The following is a 21,461-nucleotide window of genomic DNA, read 5'->3' as shown; positions in this document are numbered from 1 at the left end:
CCGGGGCCTTGCGGCCTGGGCCGCGGCCGCGTGCCGCGCGCTCCGGCGGACGGCGGCGCGCCACGTGGTCCGCGTCCAGCGGTCTCGCGCGCTCCGCGGCGCTCGCGCGGCACTCGCCGCGGCGGCCGCGGCCGCGCGGCCGCAGCAGCGGCCGCGGCGCTCGACGCGCGGCGCGGCGCGCAGCGCGCGGTCGCCGCCTGGCGCGCGCGCGCCGCCGCCGCGGGCGAGCGGCGCCGCGCCGCTGCCGCCGTCGATGAGAGCCTCACGACGGCGCGGAGGCGCAGGGGCTGCCCCGACGACGGCGCGCTCCGGAGCCCGTAGCAGCCTCGCAGACGCCCGCGCTGCCGGCGCTGGCGCAGGGCAGTGACGCCGCACCTTCGTAGGCGCGTTGAGACAAGAAACGGCTGCAACGCGCCGCACGCTGGCCCGTCGCGCAGCCGACAGCGCAGGTGGCAGGAGCTTGCTTGCTCATGAGGCCAAGGTCCAACGCAATCCAGACGGCACTTGGGCAGAGTTTACGCGGCCCTAAAACGTGGTAGTCTTCACTCTCCTGCCAGCCATCGTGTGGCTGGGAGTGAATGACACCGAATGACACGGATACGCGGGAACGTTAATAAGCTCCCTTATTCCCCCCAGCACAAACTGTGGAGAAATAGCAATGTACGGCATAGACCGTGGAGAAATAAAGTACGAGGGGGAGAGAGGAGGGGCCTAACTAGGGATACTCTCATATTGGTAGCTTGGTAGTGGCTTGTGGCTATAGAGCTTGAAGCACTTCCGTGATATTTTATTTACAGCTCGTGGTGGCAAAATCCCTGCAATAATTATCCAGCAACGCGCACACAATTTCCATTGGCTACTTTTCAGTACTGTACTGCCGCTCAGTATCCTAACAACCTCGGGACTGGCGCCCAACATGAACCCTGAGAGCTTCAATAAAATCCTGACGGAGCAAGGCAGGCGTGGGGCTTGTCGTTTGCTGAATATGATTTCGCAGCGCGCACTTTGAAGAATAATACCTAGATGACATGTGAGTCTGATCGATGTTTGGTATTTGTTTGTCATGCACGCTGCATGCTCGGGGGGTCGAATCATAATAAATTACTCCAGAGTAGCACGAATGGACCAACGTTGGGTACAAACCTGAGTCCAGCCCATGCAAAGAACGATGTGGTGGAGTTGAAGGTAGAGAATTAATGCGGTGGGTTTGTCACATGCAATACATTCGTGCAGAATACGGGAGCACCATCGCCCCATCGAACTCGGTATGCCCCCAAGGCTCGCCCCTGAGACGCCGCCTCCCCAAGTGTGTGATCTTCCATCCCCAACTTGGCCACAAAAATGGCGAGCAAAATTGATCATGAGCTTGTCATCTGTATATGCAGCGATCTCATCACCTGTCTTGTCCAGATGACCAGGCATCGAAACGTACCTTCCACGAATGGTACTATTGCACATGTCGCGTTCACCTGGGTAGCTTAGGTGGCCAGGACGACGCTTGACATATACACAAAGCTGCGAGGACATGCACGCGTGATCTTGTCTCCTAGGTTAGAAGCAAGTTTGTGCGCAAACAGTATAACTAGAACACGCCGGTTATTTCTGTGAGACGTTAAATCTAATCGAGTAGTATCGCTCAGATTTCACTTGGATACATACAATTTCTTCCACGGGGGGAAGAAGGCAGGGCGTCGTCGTTTGCATCACTCCTGACTGCGGCATGGTATCAGACATATTCAAATAATTGACCCGCTTGACCTCGATTTCAAGTGGCACGCGGGTATTTTTCCCCGTCTCTACGTCAATGGCCTTGAAACCACGCCATGCAACTGCGAGCACCCACATATGACGCAGGGGCTGTAAGTGGTACTGATTATCTTCAGTGCTTCGGGGAAAGCGAGGAAAGAAAGCAACTAATAGAGCTGCGATGGCCTTCCTGGATCGAGAGAGCGAGGCACGCCCTCCGCCAAGGAACAAGAGTCCAATAGACATATGAAGGGCCATGTGCGTGCCTAAGTTCGCGCGATGGCTAGATCTCAGCATGTGCTAGTCCGCACCATAAGTCACCCCCTCATCAACACGCCAACGGAGATCACGAAGCATACGCAGGGAGCTGAGGTCGCCGGTTCCCGCCATCACCATTCCAAGTGCAACGGCGGTCGCTCCAAGGCAAAGCTCAATTGTTGGTTTATCAGGTCGAGAAGTTGGTAAGTTTTCAGCCTGTGGTGCTTGTGTTATTCGCTTTACCCCCAAATTCCGGCCAAGGGACATTACCAGTTCTGACGCGTGAGTAGATCCACCTGCATCTCGCAAACGTTTAAAGTAGTTCAAATAATACAGCAGCGTTGATGACGCGCTAGAACAGCCAGTGCCGGCATAGCGTAGTCCAAGGGCCTTTATTGAAAGTTGTAATCTAGATAAATCAAGACGCGGGTCGATGCAAAGCATCCGCCTGCAATTACATTCGCCCGAGCTTGACAAACAGTATCCCAGTCGATTGCATTTGCGTCAGTATGTGGTGCCGTGGCACCCGACCTGTTAGAAGTCGCTCACAGAAAGCTTGGTATTAGATCATTATGCACTGAAAGCTGGCGAAGCTATTATGAGAGGAAGTTGTGATTCGACCCAATCAATGCTCGGGTTCATGGCGTCCCACAAGATAACACCGCGCGCAATAACACGAAGCAGTTGGAGATCAGGGCGTACCGTATCTAGGAGAACGTATGTATCCGGAAGCTGCAGTCGCGCAGCTGCAGCCGCAGAGTTTGTCCTGAGGAAGTAGAGACCCAACGCGAGTATGGCACCTGGTGCTGTGACATCTGTATTAATGTGCTCACCCTCGCGGATCCGCGAGCAGCGTATCTGGTCACTTGCAGCGCTTTTGCGCATTTCCCTGGCACCACTGAGAAGTGATGAGAGTTCACCAGCTTTCTGACGCTCGGAGCCACCGGCAAAAGCACGATGCAAGCGCTGAGGAATCCTGAGGTCACTCAAACCATCGGCGTCATGACTAGCACCTTTGCCGAGGGTGACCATTCCAAGTGCTAAACCAGCAGCGAGCGTGTATGCTTCGCGATCGCGTGTCCGATCACCCTGTGCACGACGCAAGATTTCTCCGAGGAGAAACTCTGCCATGAGCCGATGTGCCGTGCCACAGTAGAGCAGCCCAATGCCTGCCATAGCGGCCGTTTGAGCAGCCGCTGATACCTCCATCTCAGCGAACGGCTGGGGTAGTAAAGCCGGAATGTGAAGACAGAGCATCTTTGATACTGAAGCGTCGGCGGTCCCGCGCTTTGCAGCAGCCATGCCGAGAAGCAGCCCAACTGTTGTTGGATCATGTCCAAGGGTCAGATATTCATAAATGTCTGTCATAGCCAAAACAACTAGATGATTTTGCAGGCCAAGAGCGAGCAACAAGCCCCCATGCTGAGGCGAAGGCACTTCTGGTCTATTGTAAACTATCCATGTTCGCGTTACGCATGTGGATCGGTGTTTCGTTTCCAGACTCCCAGGTTGCAGCCGAAGGCCAGTGGCAACTCCGTTGTGGAACTGAGGCCACAGATTGAATGACCCAATTGTGGGAGAAGAAAGATCCAGTGCCACCGCCACATTGGAGGGAGGCAGTCGTCCCACTAAGCTTAGCTTTGGTACCTGAGCAGAGTATGTTAAAGCCAAGTATCTAGGTGCTTTAACTAGTTAAGTTTAATACTTGCCGGCAATCGTTCTGCGAGAGTTCGCAGCTGGGGCAGTGACCCAAGGGTAAGCATTGCGCGTCCAAGAATAGTTGCGCACGATCGTGTACACGAGAGCAAGAGCCTGGCCTGCTTGCGCTGCTCAAAGTCATGGTCTGCCATTTCCGGAGGTCGATCCACACGAAAGAACACAGGTCTTGATGAGCGCAAGAGGCGACAGACTTCGCGCACAAGAGAACTGTCACCGAAGCGCAGGGATGTCTCGTCCTCAATCCGCTGCAAGCTACCACCCAAAAGGATATCCTAACAATATTGAAAAGTACCGGGACACAGTTGCGAACCCATCGTCGTCCGCATGAGTTTGAGATCGGTGAATTGCCTCCTCTTCAGTGCCTTGAAACTCAATTGAAGTTCCGGCATTATCTGAAAATAGCAAGGCATATTTGTGGCGCCAGAAGGCAAGACAACTCACGTCACTCCATAGACGGCCGCTCTCGTGTCCCGTCTTATTCAATGTATGAACTAGTGCAAGATCTATGCGGCCCACTAGCTTATAGGCTTTTGTGGGCCATCCCTCAGGAGGCGATTCACGACAACGCTGAAGCGCATCATGCAAGGGTAGGGAGACACCAAGAGAGAGTAGTTCCAGCTCGTCAAAGCCAAACTTTGCACATGCCATGGCCCATGTGAGACTCTCCGCTGGTCTTTCGTATGCCAGGTCTTCCCTGAAAGGACGAGCAAGGATTGTGACAAAGTCAACAATATCCCGAGCACGCATGCCAAGACTCTCTTTTTCAAGGCGATTCACGCACCCCCCCTTGCTTAAAGCACTGAAAAGGTGTCGGTGAATGTCGAGAACGTGATGATTGCGCCCTGCGAATGACCACAAGTCTCCCTAATCTAGACAGCGAAACTTGGGACACGGCAATATTGACCCACTGGCGCTGCGAGGCTCTGGCCCAGACCCAGGTCTTGTGCGTAATGTTTTGCATATGTACAATTCAACAGATTTCTCTCCATCGGAGACTTGATGCATAGCGCATGAAGTAGCTTGCCAAGAGGTTTCAAAATATTCCAATGGAGAGTGATGAGCTTGCAGTCTTCGTACGCTGCGTGAAGCGCACATCGAATTATATCCTTGCATGCGGTCCAAGAAGAAGTTGCATCGGAGCGAGAGAATGTTTGGATAGCCGCAGTCTGTGCTGAGCAAACTGCGCCATAATCTGCTAGACATAAGGAAGATGGCGTCGCGCTACCAGTCGGCAGAATGAGTGCAAGCTCGTATGCTTGAGTATCTGCATAGTTCGAGTGCAGCTCGCCAGTTGTTAGCGCCGTCCAAGCTCCTTCAAATAGATTCGTGGAAGTGGCGGCTCCTTTCAGGTCAAGACATAGTGTGCCTGTGTTTGAGTTTACTAGGAGGATTTTTGAAGCTCGCGCTGCAGACAGCGCCTCCCAGTGCAACATCCAGTGCAATCACAAATGCTCCCCAGCAGCTATTGCCTGTTGCAGATGCGCAGCCCAAAAGACCAGCCGCGGCTACTGTTGCTGCCCGCCTGTTGTAGGGTCAAATCTTGAATCAAAACACTAAAACTCCACTCACAGTGCAAGACCAAGGTGCCACGGAATTGCAACTTCGAGAGTCAGTAGCGCTGCCTCTGCAACTCTCGATTCAGATTCAAAATTAATTGCGGCGAGTAGTACGCTAGTCTTATCCTCCATGTCAAAGAGGATATGCTCTTCACAACAACTCTCAAATGCGAACTTATACCGCCCTGTCAGACTTTTGAAACCTAGACAAGCTTGCTTAAGTGTTAAACCAACATGTGCACAGAGCCCTCGGTCTCACTGCAAACGCACGATCGAAAGTGAGAGGTGATAGTTTCAGGGCTTCAAGCCTGGAGATGAGGTGATTACCGCGCAATAGGTCGACACTCCCATTTGCTCGAAGGATAATTATTCCGGCAAGCGAGTCTGCAACACTTGCTGGTGCGGCATCAATGCATTCTATTTCAAATGCGATGCAAAACGAGAGCCATGTGTTGCGGGTATCGGTCTCATAAGATTGCAACGCAACCAGCCTATATCGGCGAATGTATTTTGTGATGGTTGATGCTGCGCTGAGAATCTACACAGATTTTTTTTCTGAAGTATTCTTCTGCATCACGAGACATAGAAGTTTGGTCCCATTTTCAGTAGAACTGTGAAATACACGAGATGCAATGTTTGGGGTCACCAGCACCGCGCACGCATCCGGTGTACTTCCTAGACTTTTTGTGCCCTCATTGGCCTCCACATAGTTCATTTCCACCTGCAAGCCGTCCACAAAGGTCTCAATACCACGGGAGAACACAGATTGGTTCTTGAGACGCGAGGGGACGACATCGTTGACGGAAAGGCACTGCAATCTATGAACTTGGTGTTTTGTGCTGTAGGTGACGACCATCGCTGGTTGGGCGTCTTCTGAAACAAAAATTATGCGCTCCGAGTCGTCGCATGTTTCGGTGACGCACTTATCACAGCCTCCCAGGACGCGTCGGTCCACTATGCTAACTGGCTCGAGATTTTGAAGTGGATGCATTGTCGTAAACAACCTAGTTGGCCGCGCTCTTTCCTGGAGCAGCAAGCCTTGTCGTCCAGAACTATCAAGCACGACAGGCCAGGCGTCAACAGCAGATGCGAGGGCTATTTCCACCTGAGTGCCGTCAGGGGAGTAAAGGAAAAGTAGATCAGGGTGCACTAAGACAGCAAGCCACGGACTTTTAGAGTCCTCAAATGCAACCCAAATGAGCGCTGTAATTGGATTGGCTTCTTCGAATCGAAAACTAATAAGCGTATGATGACCGCATAGCGACTGCGAAAAAACTGATTTGCCAAGCACGTAGACGATCATATCTCTCGTTTTTTCAATGGTCTCTCGTTCCGACACGCCGGTGGGGTGGGGCAAACGCTGTACAGCATACATTCTGGCCGGAACCATCGAGCCCAAGATAGGTGATAACATTTGGCAGATTACAACGATCGAATACACTTAAGTGTATAGCAGATATATCGCAGCCGTAGATGACCATTCCATAGAATGACCACCATTCAATTCAGCGCGCATTACCATAGGGTTGAGCACAGGTTTTAGATATTCAACGTCCAATCAGCCTAATTTGAAGGGCAATGTTGGCGGCTGTTGGTCAGGGATTTTTCGACGCCGCCCTCGTCGACGCTTCCCCAGGCGGACCGCAGCGGTGTTCGCCGCCCCGCGAAGGCGCCCGCGACTAGACTTACGGTTACGCGTCCGGGCGGCTTGGGTCCGGTGGAAGAGACCAAGGCGCGCTGGAGGGCGCCGTGTCCGGTTTGGCGCCCCGCGAGGAAATAAAAAGAGGTTCGCTGTTCCCCTAGTTATTGGCTATTTCTTATTGGCGGCCCCTCTTGGATATTGCACCTTTGTATCTTGTCTTTCCCTCTTATCGTGTTACCTTCCGTGGCGATGCGCGACAAGTACGCCCGCTGGATGTCGTTCTGGCCCCTCATGTCGCTCGACTAGTCGAGGCCGTTTCGCGGTAACCTAAACGTCTTTTAATGGGGCGGCGCCCCATTTGCGAATCGAAAAGGTTACCAAACCCCCGGCCAAGTCTCTATTTTCTAGGAATAAGGGAGCTATTCAATGTTCCCGCGTATCCGTGTCATTCGGTCGCATCATTCGGTGTCATTCACTCCCAGCCACACGATGGCTGGCAGGAAGCTAATAAACTATCCTAACTTCCTATTAGGCCTTGAAGCGCCACACCACTGTGCCCCCCCTGTTGTGTCGGCCACCCCCCCGCACCCGGAGGCCCCTCCAGATAGGCCGGGCGCGGTAGCTGTGTCCGAGTCTCGCACCGTGGCTAGAAACTCTGGGCGCCGTATACTGGGCCGCTCTAGTTTGTTCTAGTAGGCCCCGCGAACCCACAGCCGGCGCGCGGCGGCGGCAGAACCTCACCCAGAAGCCCCCCCCTGCGTCGGACCGGACCCCAGGGAACCCGAAACGTCCCCGACAATTTGGGGCCATCGGCTGGGGGCTTTACTCAGGCGCCGGGGGCCCGGGTGGGGTCCAAACTAGAACGCGTCGTATTTCCCGCGTTCGCCGGGACTGCGTAGCCTGCGCGCCGCAAGCTTCGTAGGCCATGCCGCTCCCCTACCTCTTCAAGGGCCCATACCTCGGCTCATGCTTCACCCAGCGTGTTCTGCTTTGTCCGGTGTCGGCTGATACAAGGAAAGACATGACAAATCCAGAGTCCATCCTTTGAGAAAGCTTCATCACAATTGTGATTATTTCACCATGGTGTGCGATGATGTGCAAACCGTGTGGTGTGCAACCGCTCTCACTTGAAAACTTTACCATCCGTGACAAGCTTGCCCTCAAGGTACCCATCAACATCTGCAGCCCAGTATTCAGCAACAAAGTCCATCATCTCCTGACTAGTGTGATCAATTTTAGTCCATGTGTAGCAAAGAGCGTCATCATTAGCATCCTTGAGATGCTCGACTGACTGTCCACGCATCAGCCAGACTCCAGAGATCTCAATCGGGAGGTCCTGTTCAGACCCAGTGACAAACATGGCGCCGAATGCCCACTTCCGAACAGCATCAGAGCGCTGGACGAAACCGCCGATCGCATTAGCGCACATGAACTGCTTTTCATTCTCGTGGTTATACTTAAATCTGCACACCCAAAGGGACCAGCCTTTGGGGTCATACATCTCCCAGAACTGCTTCTTCCAGACATCAGGCGGATTATTGGAATAAACTTTCTTCCAAACATCGCCCACAAACTCGGACGGCTCTTCTTTGTCTAGAATTTTCAGGGGGTGGTCTTTTTTCTTTTCAGGCTTAGGTTCTGTCAGCTGTTCAACTTTCGCCTTTTCTTTTTTGGGGAGCTTCTCCTTTTTGTCCCTCGATGCATTCTCCACGGATATGTTTGCATCGCTTCCCTTATTCGACTTATCCTTCTTGCCTTTCTTACTACCTTGGTCTATAGATGATCCAACGCTAGCAGATGCTGGCAACATCTCAGACTCCGCAAGTGCGACGTCACCAATGACCGCAACAAATTGAGGTTGATGCACACAAAGATCAAACCAACGGAACACGTTGGGGAATCTCGCGCGGAAAAGTTTATCCATGGCGAGCTTCGCAGGATAGACGAGCGCCGAAACTAGCGTAATGTCTGCCAACGTAATTGCGTCGCCGACTATGTATGTTTTATCGACGAGGTGCCTTTCCAGAGAATCCAACGCGTCAGTGACATGCTCCTTGGCCTTGGCGGAAGCTGCCGCATTGAATGGCATGTAGCCGATGATCGGGTATACCCACATCGTACACGGGAGTTCGAGCTCGTGCGCACAGAAATCTACCCATGAATCGATGAGCGCCGATTCGTAGAACGTCCGTCCGTAGATCTCAGAGTCCTTGCGTAGTCGCGCTACATACCGAGCGATCGCGTTAGACTCGAATATGGCACCCTGAGGTGTCTTGAGTACTGGCACCTTACCCATAGGCGACATCGCGAGGAAAGATGGCGTCTTCGCTGTCTTTTCCATGTCGAAATCTGGAACATCGATGTCGACGCCCACGTACTCCGCCGCGACAAGCGCCTTGAAGGCACGGAAATTCCCTGGGTAAGTGTAAAGTTGTAGAGTCATCGCTCCCGGCGATAATAAAATTAAATACCCCTCGCGAAGCAAGCGCCGCGATAAGCCGGGGACCCTGGCCAATAGTGAAGGCCTTAGTGATTGGCGCGTTTGGGATGCACGTGGTACCGAGGAAACCGCAGGGGCCCTGAAAGGCGTCGATAGCGACTCCGCCACAATACAGCGGCGTCGTCCTTGGGGCGCTGTGACCTGCGAAAGATACGGCAAGTTGCGGTCACCATACTCGGACGACCCCAGCCGAATCACCGGGGGAGAGACCGCGGTGTGGCAAGCCCCCAAAGTACGCCCTGGGGGTGTGGCTCTCGGGTACAAACGGGCAGGCGTCGCCAGGAGGCCACCGGTCTTATCGGCAAGCACCCCAAGTTGAGGGTCATGTCTTAGGCAAATTGACCTCGCCCAGGGGACTTAGGGAGTGTAGCGGGAATTGTCCCTTCAGGGTATACTCCCCTTACTTAGCTTGAGGTTCACAGTGCAGTGGATATAAACCAGCTTAGTGGCTTACTTGTATCTTTTGATAAAAGGCTCCGTCCGCGGTCGACCCGGGGGGGTTTCTCCCTGTTTTCGTCCTTGGATATCGAGCTCTCTACTGCCGTGCGGCTTAGTGAACCGCCGATCATCACCATGCTGGACCCTGACCTGAACCTGGAGCGGTGCGTGCGAACGCCCGACCGCCCCTCTTCGACGACCCCTCCCCCTTCGTTCGCTCGGTCCTTCGGGACAAAATTTCTCGCCCTTCGGGGCTTCGCCCTTCGGGGCGCCGGGGAAGCTGATCCTCCCCCCGTGGGACTTCGGCCCCTGCTGGGGGGCAGCCCCCCACCTACTTCAACTTCTTCCGTCCGAGACCTATCGGCCGCATATGCTCTTGGGCATGCGGCTTCTCCGACGCTAAATCTCCAATAATAATACCGCCAACAAAGGCAATTTTAATATCTAGTCGAGATCATGGAAAAGGGCGATGGCTCTGGGGGCCTTGATGCCCAAGATAAGCAAGTTGAAATATGGAAAGTGAAGAAGCTTGTCAAATCACTGACTCTCGCTCGCGGAAATGGGACGTCGATGATTTCCTTGGTGATACCACCGCGTGATCAGATTTCACGAGTTGCTAAAATGCTCGCCGATGAATACGGTACGGCTTCTAATATTAAAAGTCGTGTTAATCGATTATCTGTTCTGGGCGCGATAACTAGTACGTTGCTGGAATCCCCGCTCAAATTCTTACTCAGGTGGTGGATAGGTACACAGCAACGTCTCAAGTTGTATTCTCGAGTGCCGCTGAACGGTCTGGTCGTCTACTGTGGTACTATAATGACAGACGAGGGAAAGGAGAGACGCGTTAATATCGATTTTGAACCGTCCATCGGCGTTGCCTTCCATAAGGTTAAACGACCAGTCTGTCTACAGGTTTAAACCAATAAACACATCATTATACCTGTGTGATAACAAATTCCACACTGAAGCCCTCGATGAGCTCTTAGAGGATGACGACAAGTTTGGGTTCATAATCATGGATGGTAATGGATCCCTCTACGGTACTCTTCAAGGGAACAATCGCGAGGTCCTCCACAAATTTTCGGTTGATCTACCCAAGAAGTATGATTCATCGTGTAACCAAACGCAACATAACATAATTCGACCGTAACATAATTCGACCGCATAGGCATGGGCGAGGGGGGCAATCTGCATTGCGGTTCGCGAGGCTGCGAATGGAGAAGCGTCACAACTATGTCCGCAAGGTAGCTGAGCTTGCTGTCCAAATGTTTATTTCGGCTGACAAGCCCAATGTTGCGGGGCTCGTGTTGGCCGGGTCTGCTGATTTCAAAAGTGAGCTTCACACTTCCGATATGTTTGATCAACGATTGGCGTTGGTAACAGCGTAGCCGCTGTTGTCAAGTTTCTGTTGGAAAACTAACTTGCAGTCGCTCGTCCTGTAGGCGCGTCGTAATTAAGACGGTCGATGTGAGCTATGGTGGAGAGATTGGCTTCAACCAGGCTATCGAGCTCTCTGCTGAAACTCTCGGTTCTGTTAAACTCGTACAAGAGAAGCGGCTTTTGCAGAAGTATTTTGATGAGATCTCACAAGATACAGGAAAGTACTGCTTCATGGTTGAGGACACGCTTAAAGCACTGGAACTTGGTGCTGTCGAAACTCTCGTAGTCTGGGAAAATCTCGACATAGACCGTCTTACGCTGCGCAATCACGCTGCTGGTGAAGATAAGGTGCTGCACCTCTCCAAAGAGCAGCAGGCGCACGAGGAATATTTTCATGATGCGGCATCTGGTGTTGAACTAGAAGTCACTGAGAAAGTTTCCCTGGTTGAGTTTCTTGCGAACAATTACAAGTCTTTCGGAACGACGCTTGAGTTTGTCACAAATCGATCACAGGAGGGTTCTCAGTTTTGCCGCGGCTTTGGTGGTATTGGTGGCATACTGCGCTGGCGTGTTGATTTCTTGGAGATGGAGATGGCAGAAGAGAGTGCTGCTGAGATGTAGTAATTGCATTACTTGACTGGTTGAAGGTGTCTCATGCGTGCTGAATTCAGTTTTCTGCTTCTACTATGGTTCGTCATCTATCCCTTGGAGAAACACAAGCATCTTTATACGACGCCACCGCAATCCCACAGCAGATTCACCAGACTGCAAGACGTGGTAGCCGGAGCCTGAACCCACTTCAGAGCAAGTTTATAGAGCCTAGCAAAGCCTTACTGCCAGAATCACGGCCCTCTTGCTGATTTCCTGGACATGAGAAACCCGGCAGGTCTGAGTTCGCGACCTAGCCCCCCCCCCCCCCTCGTCGCGCTTCCGTGCCTAGGGAGCTGGGGCTCTAGTCAGGGTGAGAACTACGGGGCTGCACTTTAAAAACGCCTTGCGAGTGCTCGCAATCACGACCACAGCAGTGACTAGCTCGCGTAGCGGGAATTGCCCTTCCAGGTACACTTCCCTTACTTAGCTTTAGGTTCACAGTGCAGTGGATATATGCTGGCTTAGTCGCATACTTGTTGCAAAGAATATAGACTGGCCTTGATATCTCTCTCCCCCTCTCTCTCTCTCTATCTCGATGACTACAGTACACTACAGTACACTTGTATCTTTTGTACGAGGGTACGCGGACCCGGTACCCTCTTCTTTCTTTCTCTTGCACACTTTTTGTGGCCGAGGAGTCTGGGGGTTGCATAGGCAGCTCGCCGGCTCGGTGTGCTTGGGTGGCTGCGCCATCCAAGCGCGGTCCGTCGGCCTTCATTCTGGCATTCTTAGTTTAATTGAGCTCAGCCTCCCTTAGAGGGAGGAGTTTACCTTGCTTCCTTTAGCTTCAGGCTAGTGGGAGATTAGAAGATACGAAAGGCCAAGTGGACGAAAATCTGTGTTAGCGTTAAAGCAGTATAAAATGAGTGATGTGTTCGCAGCAGCGAGCCTTATACAAGCCATGGCGCGTCAGCGGCTGATGGGCGAAGAAAAGCTACGCCTTTGCGCGCGCGCTTCAGAGTATAAAATCATAGCTGCGAGCGTGAAGCGCAGAGCGATGCAAGCCACACGATCATTGGCATTTGCGACTATTCTGGGTTGTGCATCTCACCGGCTCGCCGCCCTTCGCGCCGAAGTGGCAGCATGTAGAGGCTACAAGGCAGCAGCATTTGCTTTGCAACGCGCTAGGGAAGCCCTGGAGGTCGCGACGGTGGGGCATTCGGAGCTCCTGAGAGCAGAGGCAGGTGCAAAGTGGATTACGCAGTATGTCGCGGAACGCGTAGCTTTACCTACCCCTCCCCATCTTCGAAAACTTCTAGCCCGCAACTGGTGTGATCTAGATGATAACGATCGTTGCATTTAACGCCCTATTGTGGGCGTGCGGAGAGTCATACACGGCATTGGCAGCTCTGATATATATCATTGTAGGCGCATCCCTGCGAGCAATGCGTGGTCAGAGTGGGGTTTGTTGCGAGGGCTGTGGTGCTGTAGGATTGTTCGAGATCACCTGTCCAGCGTGTGTAGGGTGTGGCGACACACCGCTCAAGGCCCAGCGCACAGAGTCACACCCACCACGGCTAGACAGTGCGACTGAGCTTCGGGAAGGTGGATTCTTGTGGACAGCAATGGCATCGCCAGAAGAGTCCAACTCGGATCCAGCCATCAAAAATCCTGCCCTCCGGAAGCAACCAAAACTGGATGCAGCCGCCCTCCCGAGTGACACATATACATCGTTTGAATCGCGAGTTAAGACAGCCTCCGCGGCAACCCTTCTCCTCGCACCTGTGAAACTGAATGCAAGAGGTGGAGTCACGACTGTAGTCAATCATTTTAAGTCCCAACAATGGACAGATCGGCCTGAAATTCCGTATTTGCCACCAATTCGAAGAAACTATACCGCCGCAGGAGAAGCCAAGTTGAGGTCAACCGCGTTCAAGAGCGAGCGTATGCCCTACCCAGCTCGATCACATGGAGAAGCGAATCTACACATTGTCCTGCATAAGGCTATGGAAATCCTGCAGGTGGAGTTGAAGGGCGTTGTACATAATTTCGCCTCATCGATTCTGGTGCCTGATGCAACCAAGGTCTTGCGATACTATTCCAAGAAGATTTGGGATGAAGATCGGCAATACTTTAAGAAACAGCTTGAGCGACCTTCCTCTGCACAACACGCGCACCGTCACCGCGGTCACTTGCGCGCTCTTGATGGAGACGTTGATGACATCGACGAAGTGACCAAGCGAGGTTCGGCATACTGTTTTGACCGTTCTGCCATGCGTGGCGAAGCACGCAATAAAGAAACCCTGCGCAACTACAGCAAAGATCCGCGCGCGGGTAAGCGCAATGTTCATGGACACAAGGACTGGGTCGACGTAACTTCAACGCACGAGCGACATGCGACGACCGGTCGTGTAGCTGCGCAGGAGAATCGCCGACTCGAACGCTCCTTCAAGATGCAGGGTGCTTGGAGTAAATCACAAAGCGTTTCCATGGAGCAGCGCCGAAATACTTGCACGCACCTTATGTCTCTGATCATGCGTGAGCTTGATGCTGAGTCCGAGCGTGAGTCGGCGCGTGTCAACAATATGCCGCGAGACCCGAAACAGAAACGCGTGGAGATGGCAAAGCTTGAAAAGGCGCGGTGCGAGGCAGCAGACCGAATAATGCGAGTCATTGCAGAGTATGGGATCGTAGCGGCCGCGACCGAAGCAGAGTACCTGCAGTATACTATAGAAATATCAAGACGCGGCGATCTGGAACGCAGGCGGGATGATGATAGAGCGAATACGAAAAAGCCCAAGATTAATTTTGACACAGCTGCACTCATGCTCGGTGGCGACAGCTTACTCAAGGATGCCATTCAGAGCAATAGTTTAGGTACTGAATATGATACGCTGCAGTCTCAGACTAGTGACCTCCAAAGCCCGGTGGGCCATCGGCGAGATGCACTCTCTAACAAGGATCGCCCATTTTTGGCCAAATCTGCCACTAATTCACCCATTTCGCCCACTGCGCAACTTTCCACCGAAGTCCCACCCGTTATTCTTGCTGATAGCCTTTCGCCTGATGACGGCACACTTTACAGAGCCATGATGCGTTCTGGTGATTTCGCGACCGCGTCCAAGGCAAAGCAGCTGGAATGCATTGCGGTCACTGGAGGTAACGTGCGTAGAGGTACATACACCGATAATGCCGTTATCACGCCGGCTGTAATCGCCATACCCAAAGCTTATTCTTCTGGTGGTCTTTCGAGTTCTCAGAAGATGTCAGCTAGCGAGGTTTCGTACGCAAGGCGCTGGAGCAACAAAGCAAAACACTCGAAAGTCATGGAGAAATCCCTTTGCGCTAACATTGCTTTTGAGTCCGCCCGCAAGTCCCAAGTAAATCGCATTGGCATGGTCGTTGACCGAGCTTTACCACTTTGGTCTCGCATGAGTGAACGTGGCAACGCCCGTGGAGAACGTCACTATTCAGAGGCATTCGGTCAGCCCATGGAACATTTCTTTGTGCCTGGCCAACTCACGGCTAACCTGTCCAGTCTCGCTCAAGCTGCCCGAGGTTGCACTGGCGCCGCGGCGCTCAAAGGCAGCAGGCGGGCAGCATGTGCAGCCAGTGTTGGTCAGTGACGAGACGGAGATCTGAAGTTCACTAGGCTAGGTAGCGGGGCCCAGCGCCGGCCTTCTAGGCAAGGGGGGTATTGCCGGCATAGTGCACTGCCGGCATAGTGCAGCGCGAGCCACTGCCTGCAAAGAAAACAGACTGACCTTTCTATCCCCCCCCCCCCCCTCTCACTATACTACAGTACAGCACGCTACTCTACCACCATCCTACTACAGTCACATCAGCACTCGTCAGAATCGGAGTATGCTAGTTATGGCCGCTCGATTACCGGTAAAGCCCCGAGCCGCCTCGGTAATACCACGGTAATTACCGGTAATCCCGATTACCCGGGTAATTACCGGTAAAATACGGTGTACCGGGACGGCTGGAGGCGGTATGGCGGCTCAAAAGGACCCCCGCGAACCCGCGTGTCGACCGAATTCTCTTTTACCCGAAGGCGCCGCACGGTCTAGCTTGCGACTCCTCTCAGGGCTCTAGGCGCGCGGGCGTGCGCGGCGGCGGGGCGGGTCGTCGTCGTCGGACTCGGTGTCGGACTGGCGCGCGCGGACCGTGACGCGGAACGCGACCGCGACTCGGACGGTCCGCGCGTCATGATCGCAGGCTACCCGTACTTGCGGGAGCTCGGCGCGCCTCGGTATTACCCGGGCCGGGAATATGGCCCTCGGTAATACCGCGGTAATTACCGGTAATTACCATACCGGTATTTTACCCTGAGATTACCCGCCCGGCTATAATGCTAGTATTCAACCCAGCCTAGCATAGCCAGCATAAGGCAGATTCAGCATAGCCAGCATAGGCCGGTATGGGCGCCCAAGCATATGTGGTGGTCCTCTCCCTGCTCGCCGCTTCCCCGGGGCAGGCCCGGGGTGGCGCGGCTTATTATTTTAGCCCACCCACCACCCTCCTGCGGCGCAAATGAAGAACCCGCCCTGCCGCAGTGCCGTACCCTCCTCCCTCCCTCCCTGCTGAGGTGGCTGCGCCATCCAAACGCTTTCCGTCGGCGTTCATTCTGGCACTCTTAGTTGAATCGAGGGAGGAGTTTACCTAGCTTCCTTGCTCCTTTAGCTTCAGCTAGGAATTCCTAGTGGGATACGAAAGCCCAAGTGACGGAATTATTGTTGCCCGGGCAATTGGCCCGGGTACAAAACCTCCCAGGTCCGGGCACGTGTGTGTGGTACCTTTCGGCACTACGACGCCCCAAAAGTGCGATGTACCAAACGCATGCGGAGCAACGAAAGTGCGATGTACCAAAGTGTACGGACGAACGTGGATGGCACGACCTTCGTCACCACGAACCGCGTCGTGATGAGCGAAGCAGTAGAGACCATACCGACAACCAGGGACGGCCAAAAAAGCTCCCGCGTGGTCTTGAGCGAGGGGCGACAGGGCGTGCTGTCAAAGAACCTCAATCTGCACGAAGGTCACGCTTTCAAAAGATGAGTCCTACGAACCAAACTCTCTCAAGCACTGCGGCAGCATCGATTGGATACAACGGGTCACCGCCCGCGGCTGACCTCCTTAAGGCGGCAATGCAGAAAGGACTCGTGCCTGTTGTCGCAGACTCTGCCACAAAGGCGCGACGGGAGCTTTTCGTTGGCAACACTCCACAAGGCTCTATATACTGTGTCCTGTGAAAACTGCTGGCACCATCCATCAGGCTGCTATTGAAAATCTCAAACTTGTCCATACCGACAGGTACAAGTGAGCGCACACTTATGGATCATTTGAATGCAGCGATGACACTGGCCATGCTCACGTCAGCACCAGGATCTCCGGTAATTGCGTGCCGTTTGAGTGCTGCGCGCGGAGGAGCGTCTAGTAGTAAGGTCAATTGACTAATTGGTCACGTGATGTGAGAACTCCAGGTTTGCGTTCGTTGAGTTGCGAAGCGTCGAAGAGACAGATCGTTGTCTGAATCTCACGGGATTACCATTTATGGGCGCGTCGCTCAAGATTGGGCGCCCATCCAAGTATGACGGACCAGTCACCACAGCTACTTCCTGGTCTCATATCCTGCTCAGCCTTGGCGCTGATGCGGTCGATGGGATGTCGCCCGCAGCCCTGGTTCTCAAAGCAGGTGGTGCTGACACGTCCCTAGTTGCGCTTGAAAACGATGCCACGAAATGTGAGCTCTTCATTGCAAATTTATGCCCTGAGAGCAACGCCTCCACACTGGCCGCATTTCTCGAAGCACTCGCAGTCGAAGCTGCAATAGATGTGCAAACTGGTGGGGCCATTAAAAGTGTCCGGGTGTCTGGAACATATGCCTTCCTCGAGACGCGATCTCATAGCGACACTTCAGCATATCCGGCGTCAACGCAAAAAGCTGGTGAATATTTGGGGTCGTGCAAATCCATAGGCGCTTCTAAATTTCGATGGTGTTCCCTTTCGTGGCCATCGGCTAAGGATTTGCCGACCAACAAAGAGCACAGATACAAATCATGGCACGACAAGTGGGTTTGAAGACGACAACGACTTTCGCCAGAAATGCTCAAACTGGGCAGGAATGCTCGAGTTGATTCGATACCGACGTGGCAGGTGTGATCAAAATATCCAAAATAAGAGCGACCATCACTCGGATGGTTTTGCGGAAACAAAGGCACTGCCGCTCTGTGCAGACGTCGTTGCACGCCTCGCCTTACTCACAAAAGATCCGACAACCGTCCTTGTCCTCCATGGCGCTCTCCAAACTGCCAAGGCAAAGGCACAGCAAGCAAGTAGTCAAATTATGACGGATGATTATAGTCTGCTTATCCGAGATGTTCTTGCTGATCTCCGTGCTGAGTGCGCAACATACGGAAGTATCCATCATGTCAGCGCAAATAGCAAGGATCTTTTTGTAGAATTTAGCCGCCTCGACGATGCCATCATCGCAACTGCCAGTGTCCCACGTGTGCATCTTGTATGATTGATTCACGCAGTGCTTCTGACATAGGCGCTTGCCAACCTCAAGTTCCGACGCTTCTGTGATCAGCCAATTCACATCGCGTTTTACCGCCAAATAGACAGGCCTACAGCATAGCATGAAGTTCCTTAGGGGGCTCTGTCGTTCAAATGGTATTGAAGTGGGGGGAAGGAGCCACCTACTCGGTAGACGCACTGCACCAGTAGGACGCAGAGGAAAGAAGCAGGAAACAGCACACTTTAACTCATAAGACAAATTAGTTCCGGCTGGGGCTGAATGCATCCTGAATCCAGGATGTAGAATTACGTGTGAGTCGACTCGTACCTGGCGAGATGCATCCCCTTGATTCTTATTCGCATACTTCACTTTGCTTATCACTCGAGCACATACTTGAAGGGGCATCAGTTGATGTTCGCTCCCCCTATTGACAGCCAACAGCTCCTTGCAATATTCTCCTGCCCAAAAATTTGGGTTGTCGCACATGCGCCGGCCGCTTGCGCCGGCGTGGTATATGGTGGTCTCAGGGTGACTCTTAGGCCAGGCCCAATGCGCCGGCCCTATGGGCCTAACCAGCGGGCATAACCCGAACGCGGGAAATTCGACGCTTTCTAGTTTGGACCCCACCCGGCCCCCCGGCGCCTGAGTAAAGCCCCCAGCCGCCGAAGGGGGGTGACACCGGCCTCAAACTCAGCCCAGCAGGCCGAGGAGCGTCGCCAAATCACTGTATGGGCTGATGTGAGCGTCCTGAGCGCGTAAGTGGGTTTGTGGGGGCGTCTGCCGACGCGGTCGGAGCGCTCGGAGGCGTCCAAAATCGACAAAATCGATAAAATGCAAGCATTTCATTGGTCGGATTCGAATCCGCCGGCATCCAGCAGCCCCGGAGCGCCTCGAAGGGCAGCCCGGCTCGTCGCGCGTGGTCATGGGGCGCGACGCCTGGAGCCAGGGTGGCGGCGGTGGACACGTCGTACCCATGGGTGACTCCAGAGGCGCTCTGCTTGCGAGAATTGGCTGTGTCGTCGAACGCTCGGGCGCCGGAGCGGCGGTTCCCAGTGGCGGCACAGCTTCGAACGCCTCCGTGGCGGCCCCGGCGTGGCGCCACGTGCGGCCGATCGGCAAGTACAACGCTCTAGTACGTCGGCGAACGCAGCGCTGCGACTTGGGCCGCGCTGTGATCGGAACCATTCGCGCGGCGGCCTCGAACGACTCGCATGGCGCACAGCGTCATCGAGTGTACCTGGTTGGCCATGGGGCTTCTCACGTTGGTGTTGGGGCCTCCAGGCAGTCCAGACGGACCCATGGACCAGATCCGACGCGAGAAGGCGACCCCCGAGGTCGAGATGCGCCTCCCAGATCGATTCGAGCGCGCACAGCCCACTGCCCGCGCGCGGTCACCATCGCCACCTGGACGTCCTCCGAGTCCTATCTCCCCGGCCCTTTTCCCACGCGCGAGGGCTCGGGTAAGGAGCGCCCTCGTCAATTTGGCGGGGCTAAGGCCACCATGCTCGCGCGCTTGGACGGCGTCGCGGTCTGGTGTCGCCCCCCGTGCCGCCGACCCAAAATTGTCGGGGGTGTTTCGGGTCCCTTGGGGTCGCCTCCAGCGCAGAGAAATGTAAAAATCCCAACTGCCGCGGGGAGGTTCGAACCCTGCCCGGGGGACCCCACTGCCCCCCCCCCCCCGTCCCCTCTAATGTCCGCAAGCTGACTTTTGCTTCGTGTCGGCATCTTGACGATATGTTGACTTTCGATGGTGCTCTGTGGTGTTCTCCGGCTATCGACGTGGGGTCATTCCCACTAAATGGCCACCGACACCCCGCAGACGGACGCCGGCGAGCGTCGTCGCTCGGTTGTCCGGTCGTCCCCGGAGGTACCGTTTTCGGGGTTTTATTCGCGCGCGAACGCGGCCGCGGAGCGACGCGCGGCCGCCGCGCGGAACGCGATCATCGAGTGGTCGGATTGGACATCGGATTCCCATCCGGCGCGTCGGACTCGTCTTAGAACGCGTCACTACGGGTCGTTTCTACGGAAACGATTTTACCGGGGGAGCCTCGGAGCCGGAGCCAGTGGATGTATGTTGGCTTGGTCGCTTACTTGTATCTTTTGTACGAGGGTACGCGTATCCGGTATCCTTTTCTTTCTTTCAAAGTTCCCTTGCACACTTTTAGTGACCGAGGAGTCTGGGGGGTGCATAGGCAGCTCGCCGGCTTGGTGTTGCTAGATCCCGTAGTATATCGGGCAGTGTAAATATCGACCTTTCTAGTTTACAGTGAAGGAGCTTACATTCCTTCACAGTTGGTCCGAGCTACCGGAACTGGTAACTGGCGCTATCTAGTAGGGGGCTGCTAGGGCTTCCAACTGACTGACTAGGTGTAGTTATGTTGCTACGCCCGGTTTCTCCAGGGGCCAAGTTCCGGCTCGAGCCTGGCGCGACTGGGTTGCCAACGGCAACCAGAGGACTTTAACAGCAGGAGAGTGGTCCTGTAGCCGCACAGTCACGAGAGCGCCGCCACCTGGCCTTAGTTCTCCAGGGGTGTAGGTCGAATGAGCTCAATCCATCCACCCGGTTAGTTCGCAATCTGCCAGCTTGAAGTCTGCGTCCATTTCTGTGCAGTTTGAGATTGCGTATCTGATGCGCGATGCCATGACCTGATCACGCATATTGAGGGACAAGCGATGAATTGGAATGCCAACCTCCTTGGAAGTGTATTCTGGTAAATTGATGGAGAAAAAGCAGGTATGAGCTTTGGGTAGATATTGGTCAGGGTTCAAGTTTGGACCGTCACCTACCGCTGCCTAACAGTGTTATGTTCAACATTTCTACAGATTGGCACTACATGGGACCTGAATTTTGAATTTTTGGCTCAGTGTTCTGGAGGCGGGCGGTAAGCGGGTGCGGGCCCAAACAAAGCGCAAGAATGCTGACCGTTCTTCGGCAGTAAAGGAAAATAAAGTTTCCCTATGAAACTAAGGTGGAGGAGGAGTGATCTTTATTCGGCTATTACCAGAAAAACGTAATGTATGCGCTAGACGGTGAGATACCATCATCGTACTCAGTATTGAGCTGTAATAAGCTGATGTCAACTCCACGGACTCCACAAATTTGCC

The 21,461-nt window shown here is 54.0% G+C and overlaps 4 protein-coding genes across 4 annotated transcripts; 2 read left to right on the top strand and 2 right to left on the bottom strand.

Annotated features, from left to right (window-relative positions):
* Positions 1 to 2,574: 2,574 nt before the first annotated feature.
* On the bottom strand, positions 2,575 to 3,660 carry AURANDRAFT_32371 (hypothetical protein; the record flags this gene model as incomplete). The annotated part of the gene is made up of 1 exon (XM_009042528.1): positions 2,575 to 3,660. A coding segment is annotated over one exon (1,086 nt), but the record flags the coding sequence as incomplete, so codon positions are not given.
* Positions 3,661 to 7,726: 4,066 nt separating this feature from the next.
* Positions 7,727 to 9,518, bottom strand: AURANDRAFT_70385 (hypothetical protein; the record flags this gene model as incomplete). The annotated part of the gene is made up of 2 exons (XM_009042527.1): positions 7,727 to 8,684; positions 8,739 to 9,518. The coding sequence occupies 2 exons, from the start codon at positions 9,362 to 9,364 to the stop codon at positions 8,045 to 8,047; spliced, it is 1,266 nt and encodes a 421-aa protein (XP_009040775.1).
* A 797-nt stretch (positions 9,519 to 10,315) lies between these two features.
* AURANDRAFT_32373 (hypothetical protein) lies at positions 10,316 to 11,863 on the top strand (the record flags this gene model as incomplete). Its single annotated transcript, XM_009042536.1, has 5 exons — positions 10,316 to 10,559; positions 10,608 to 10,725; positions 10,775 to 10,963; positions 11,031 to 11,234; positions 11,305 to 11,863. 5 exons carry the CDS (start codon positions 10,316 to 10,318, stop codon positions 11,861 to 11,863), a joined length of 1,314 nt encoding a protein of 437 aa, XP_009040784.1.
* Positions 11,864 to 16,613: 4,750 nt separating this feature from the next.
* Positions 16,614 to 18,070, top strand: AURANDRAFT_55169 (hypothetical protein; the record flags this gene model as incomplete). Its single annotated transcript, XM_009042537.1, has 4 exons — positions 16,614 to 17,065; positions 17,150 to 17,255; positions 17,320 to 17,755; positions 17,814 to 18,070. Coding segments are annotated over 4 exons (1,200 nt in total), but the record flags the coding sequence as incomplete, so codon positions are not given.
* Between the last annotated feature and the right edge of the window lie 3,391 nt (positions 18,071 to 21,461).

Source organism: Aureococcus anophagefferens, assembly GCF_000186865.1.
Source record: "Aureococcus anophagefferens unplaced genomic scaffold AURANscaffold_33, whole genome shotgun sequence".
NCBI lineage: Eukaryota > Pelagophyceae > Pelagomonadales > Pelagomonadaceae > Aureococcus > Aureococcus anophagefferens.
The sequence above is the reverse complement of the archived record's forward strand: the minus strand, read 5'-3'. Positions and strand labels throughout refer to the sequence as shown.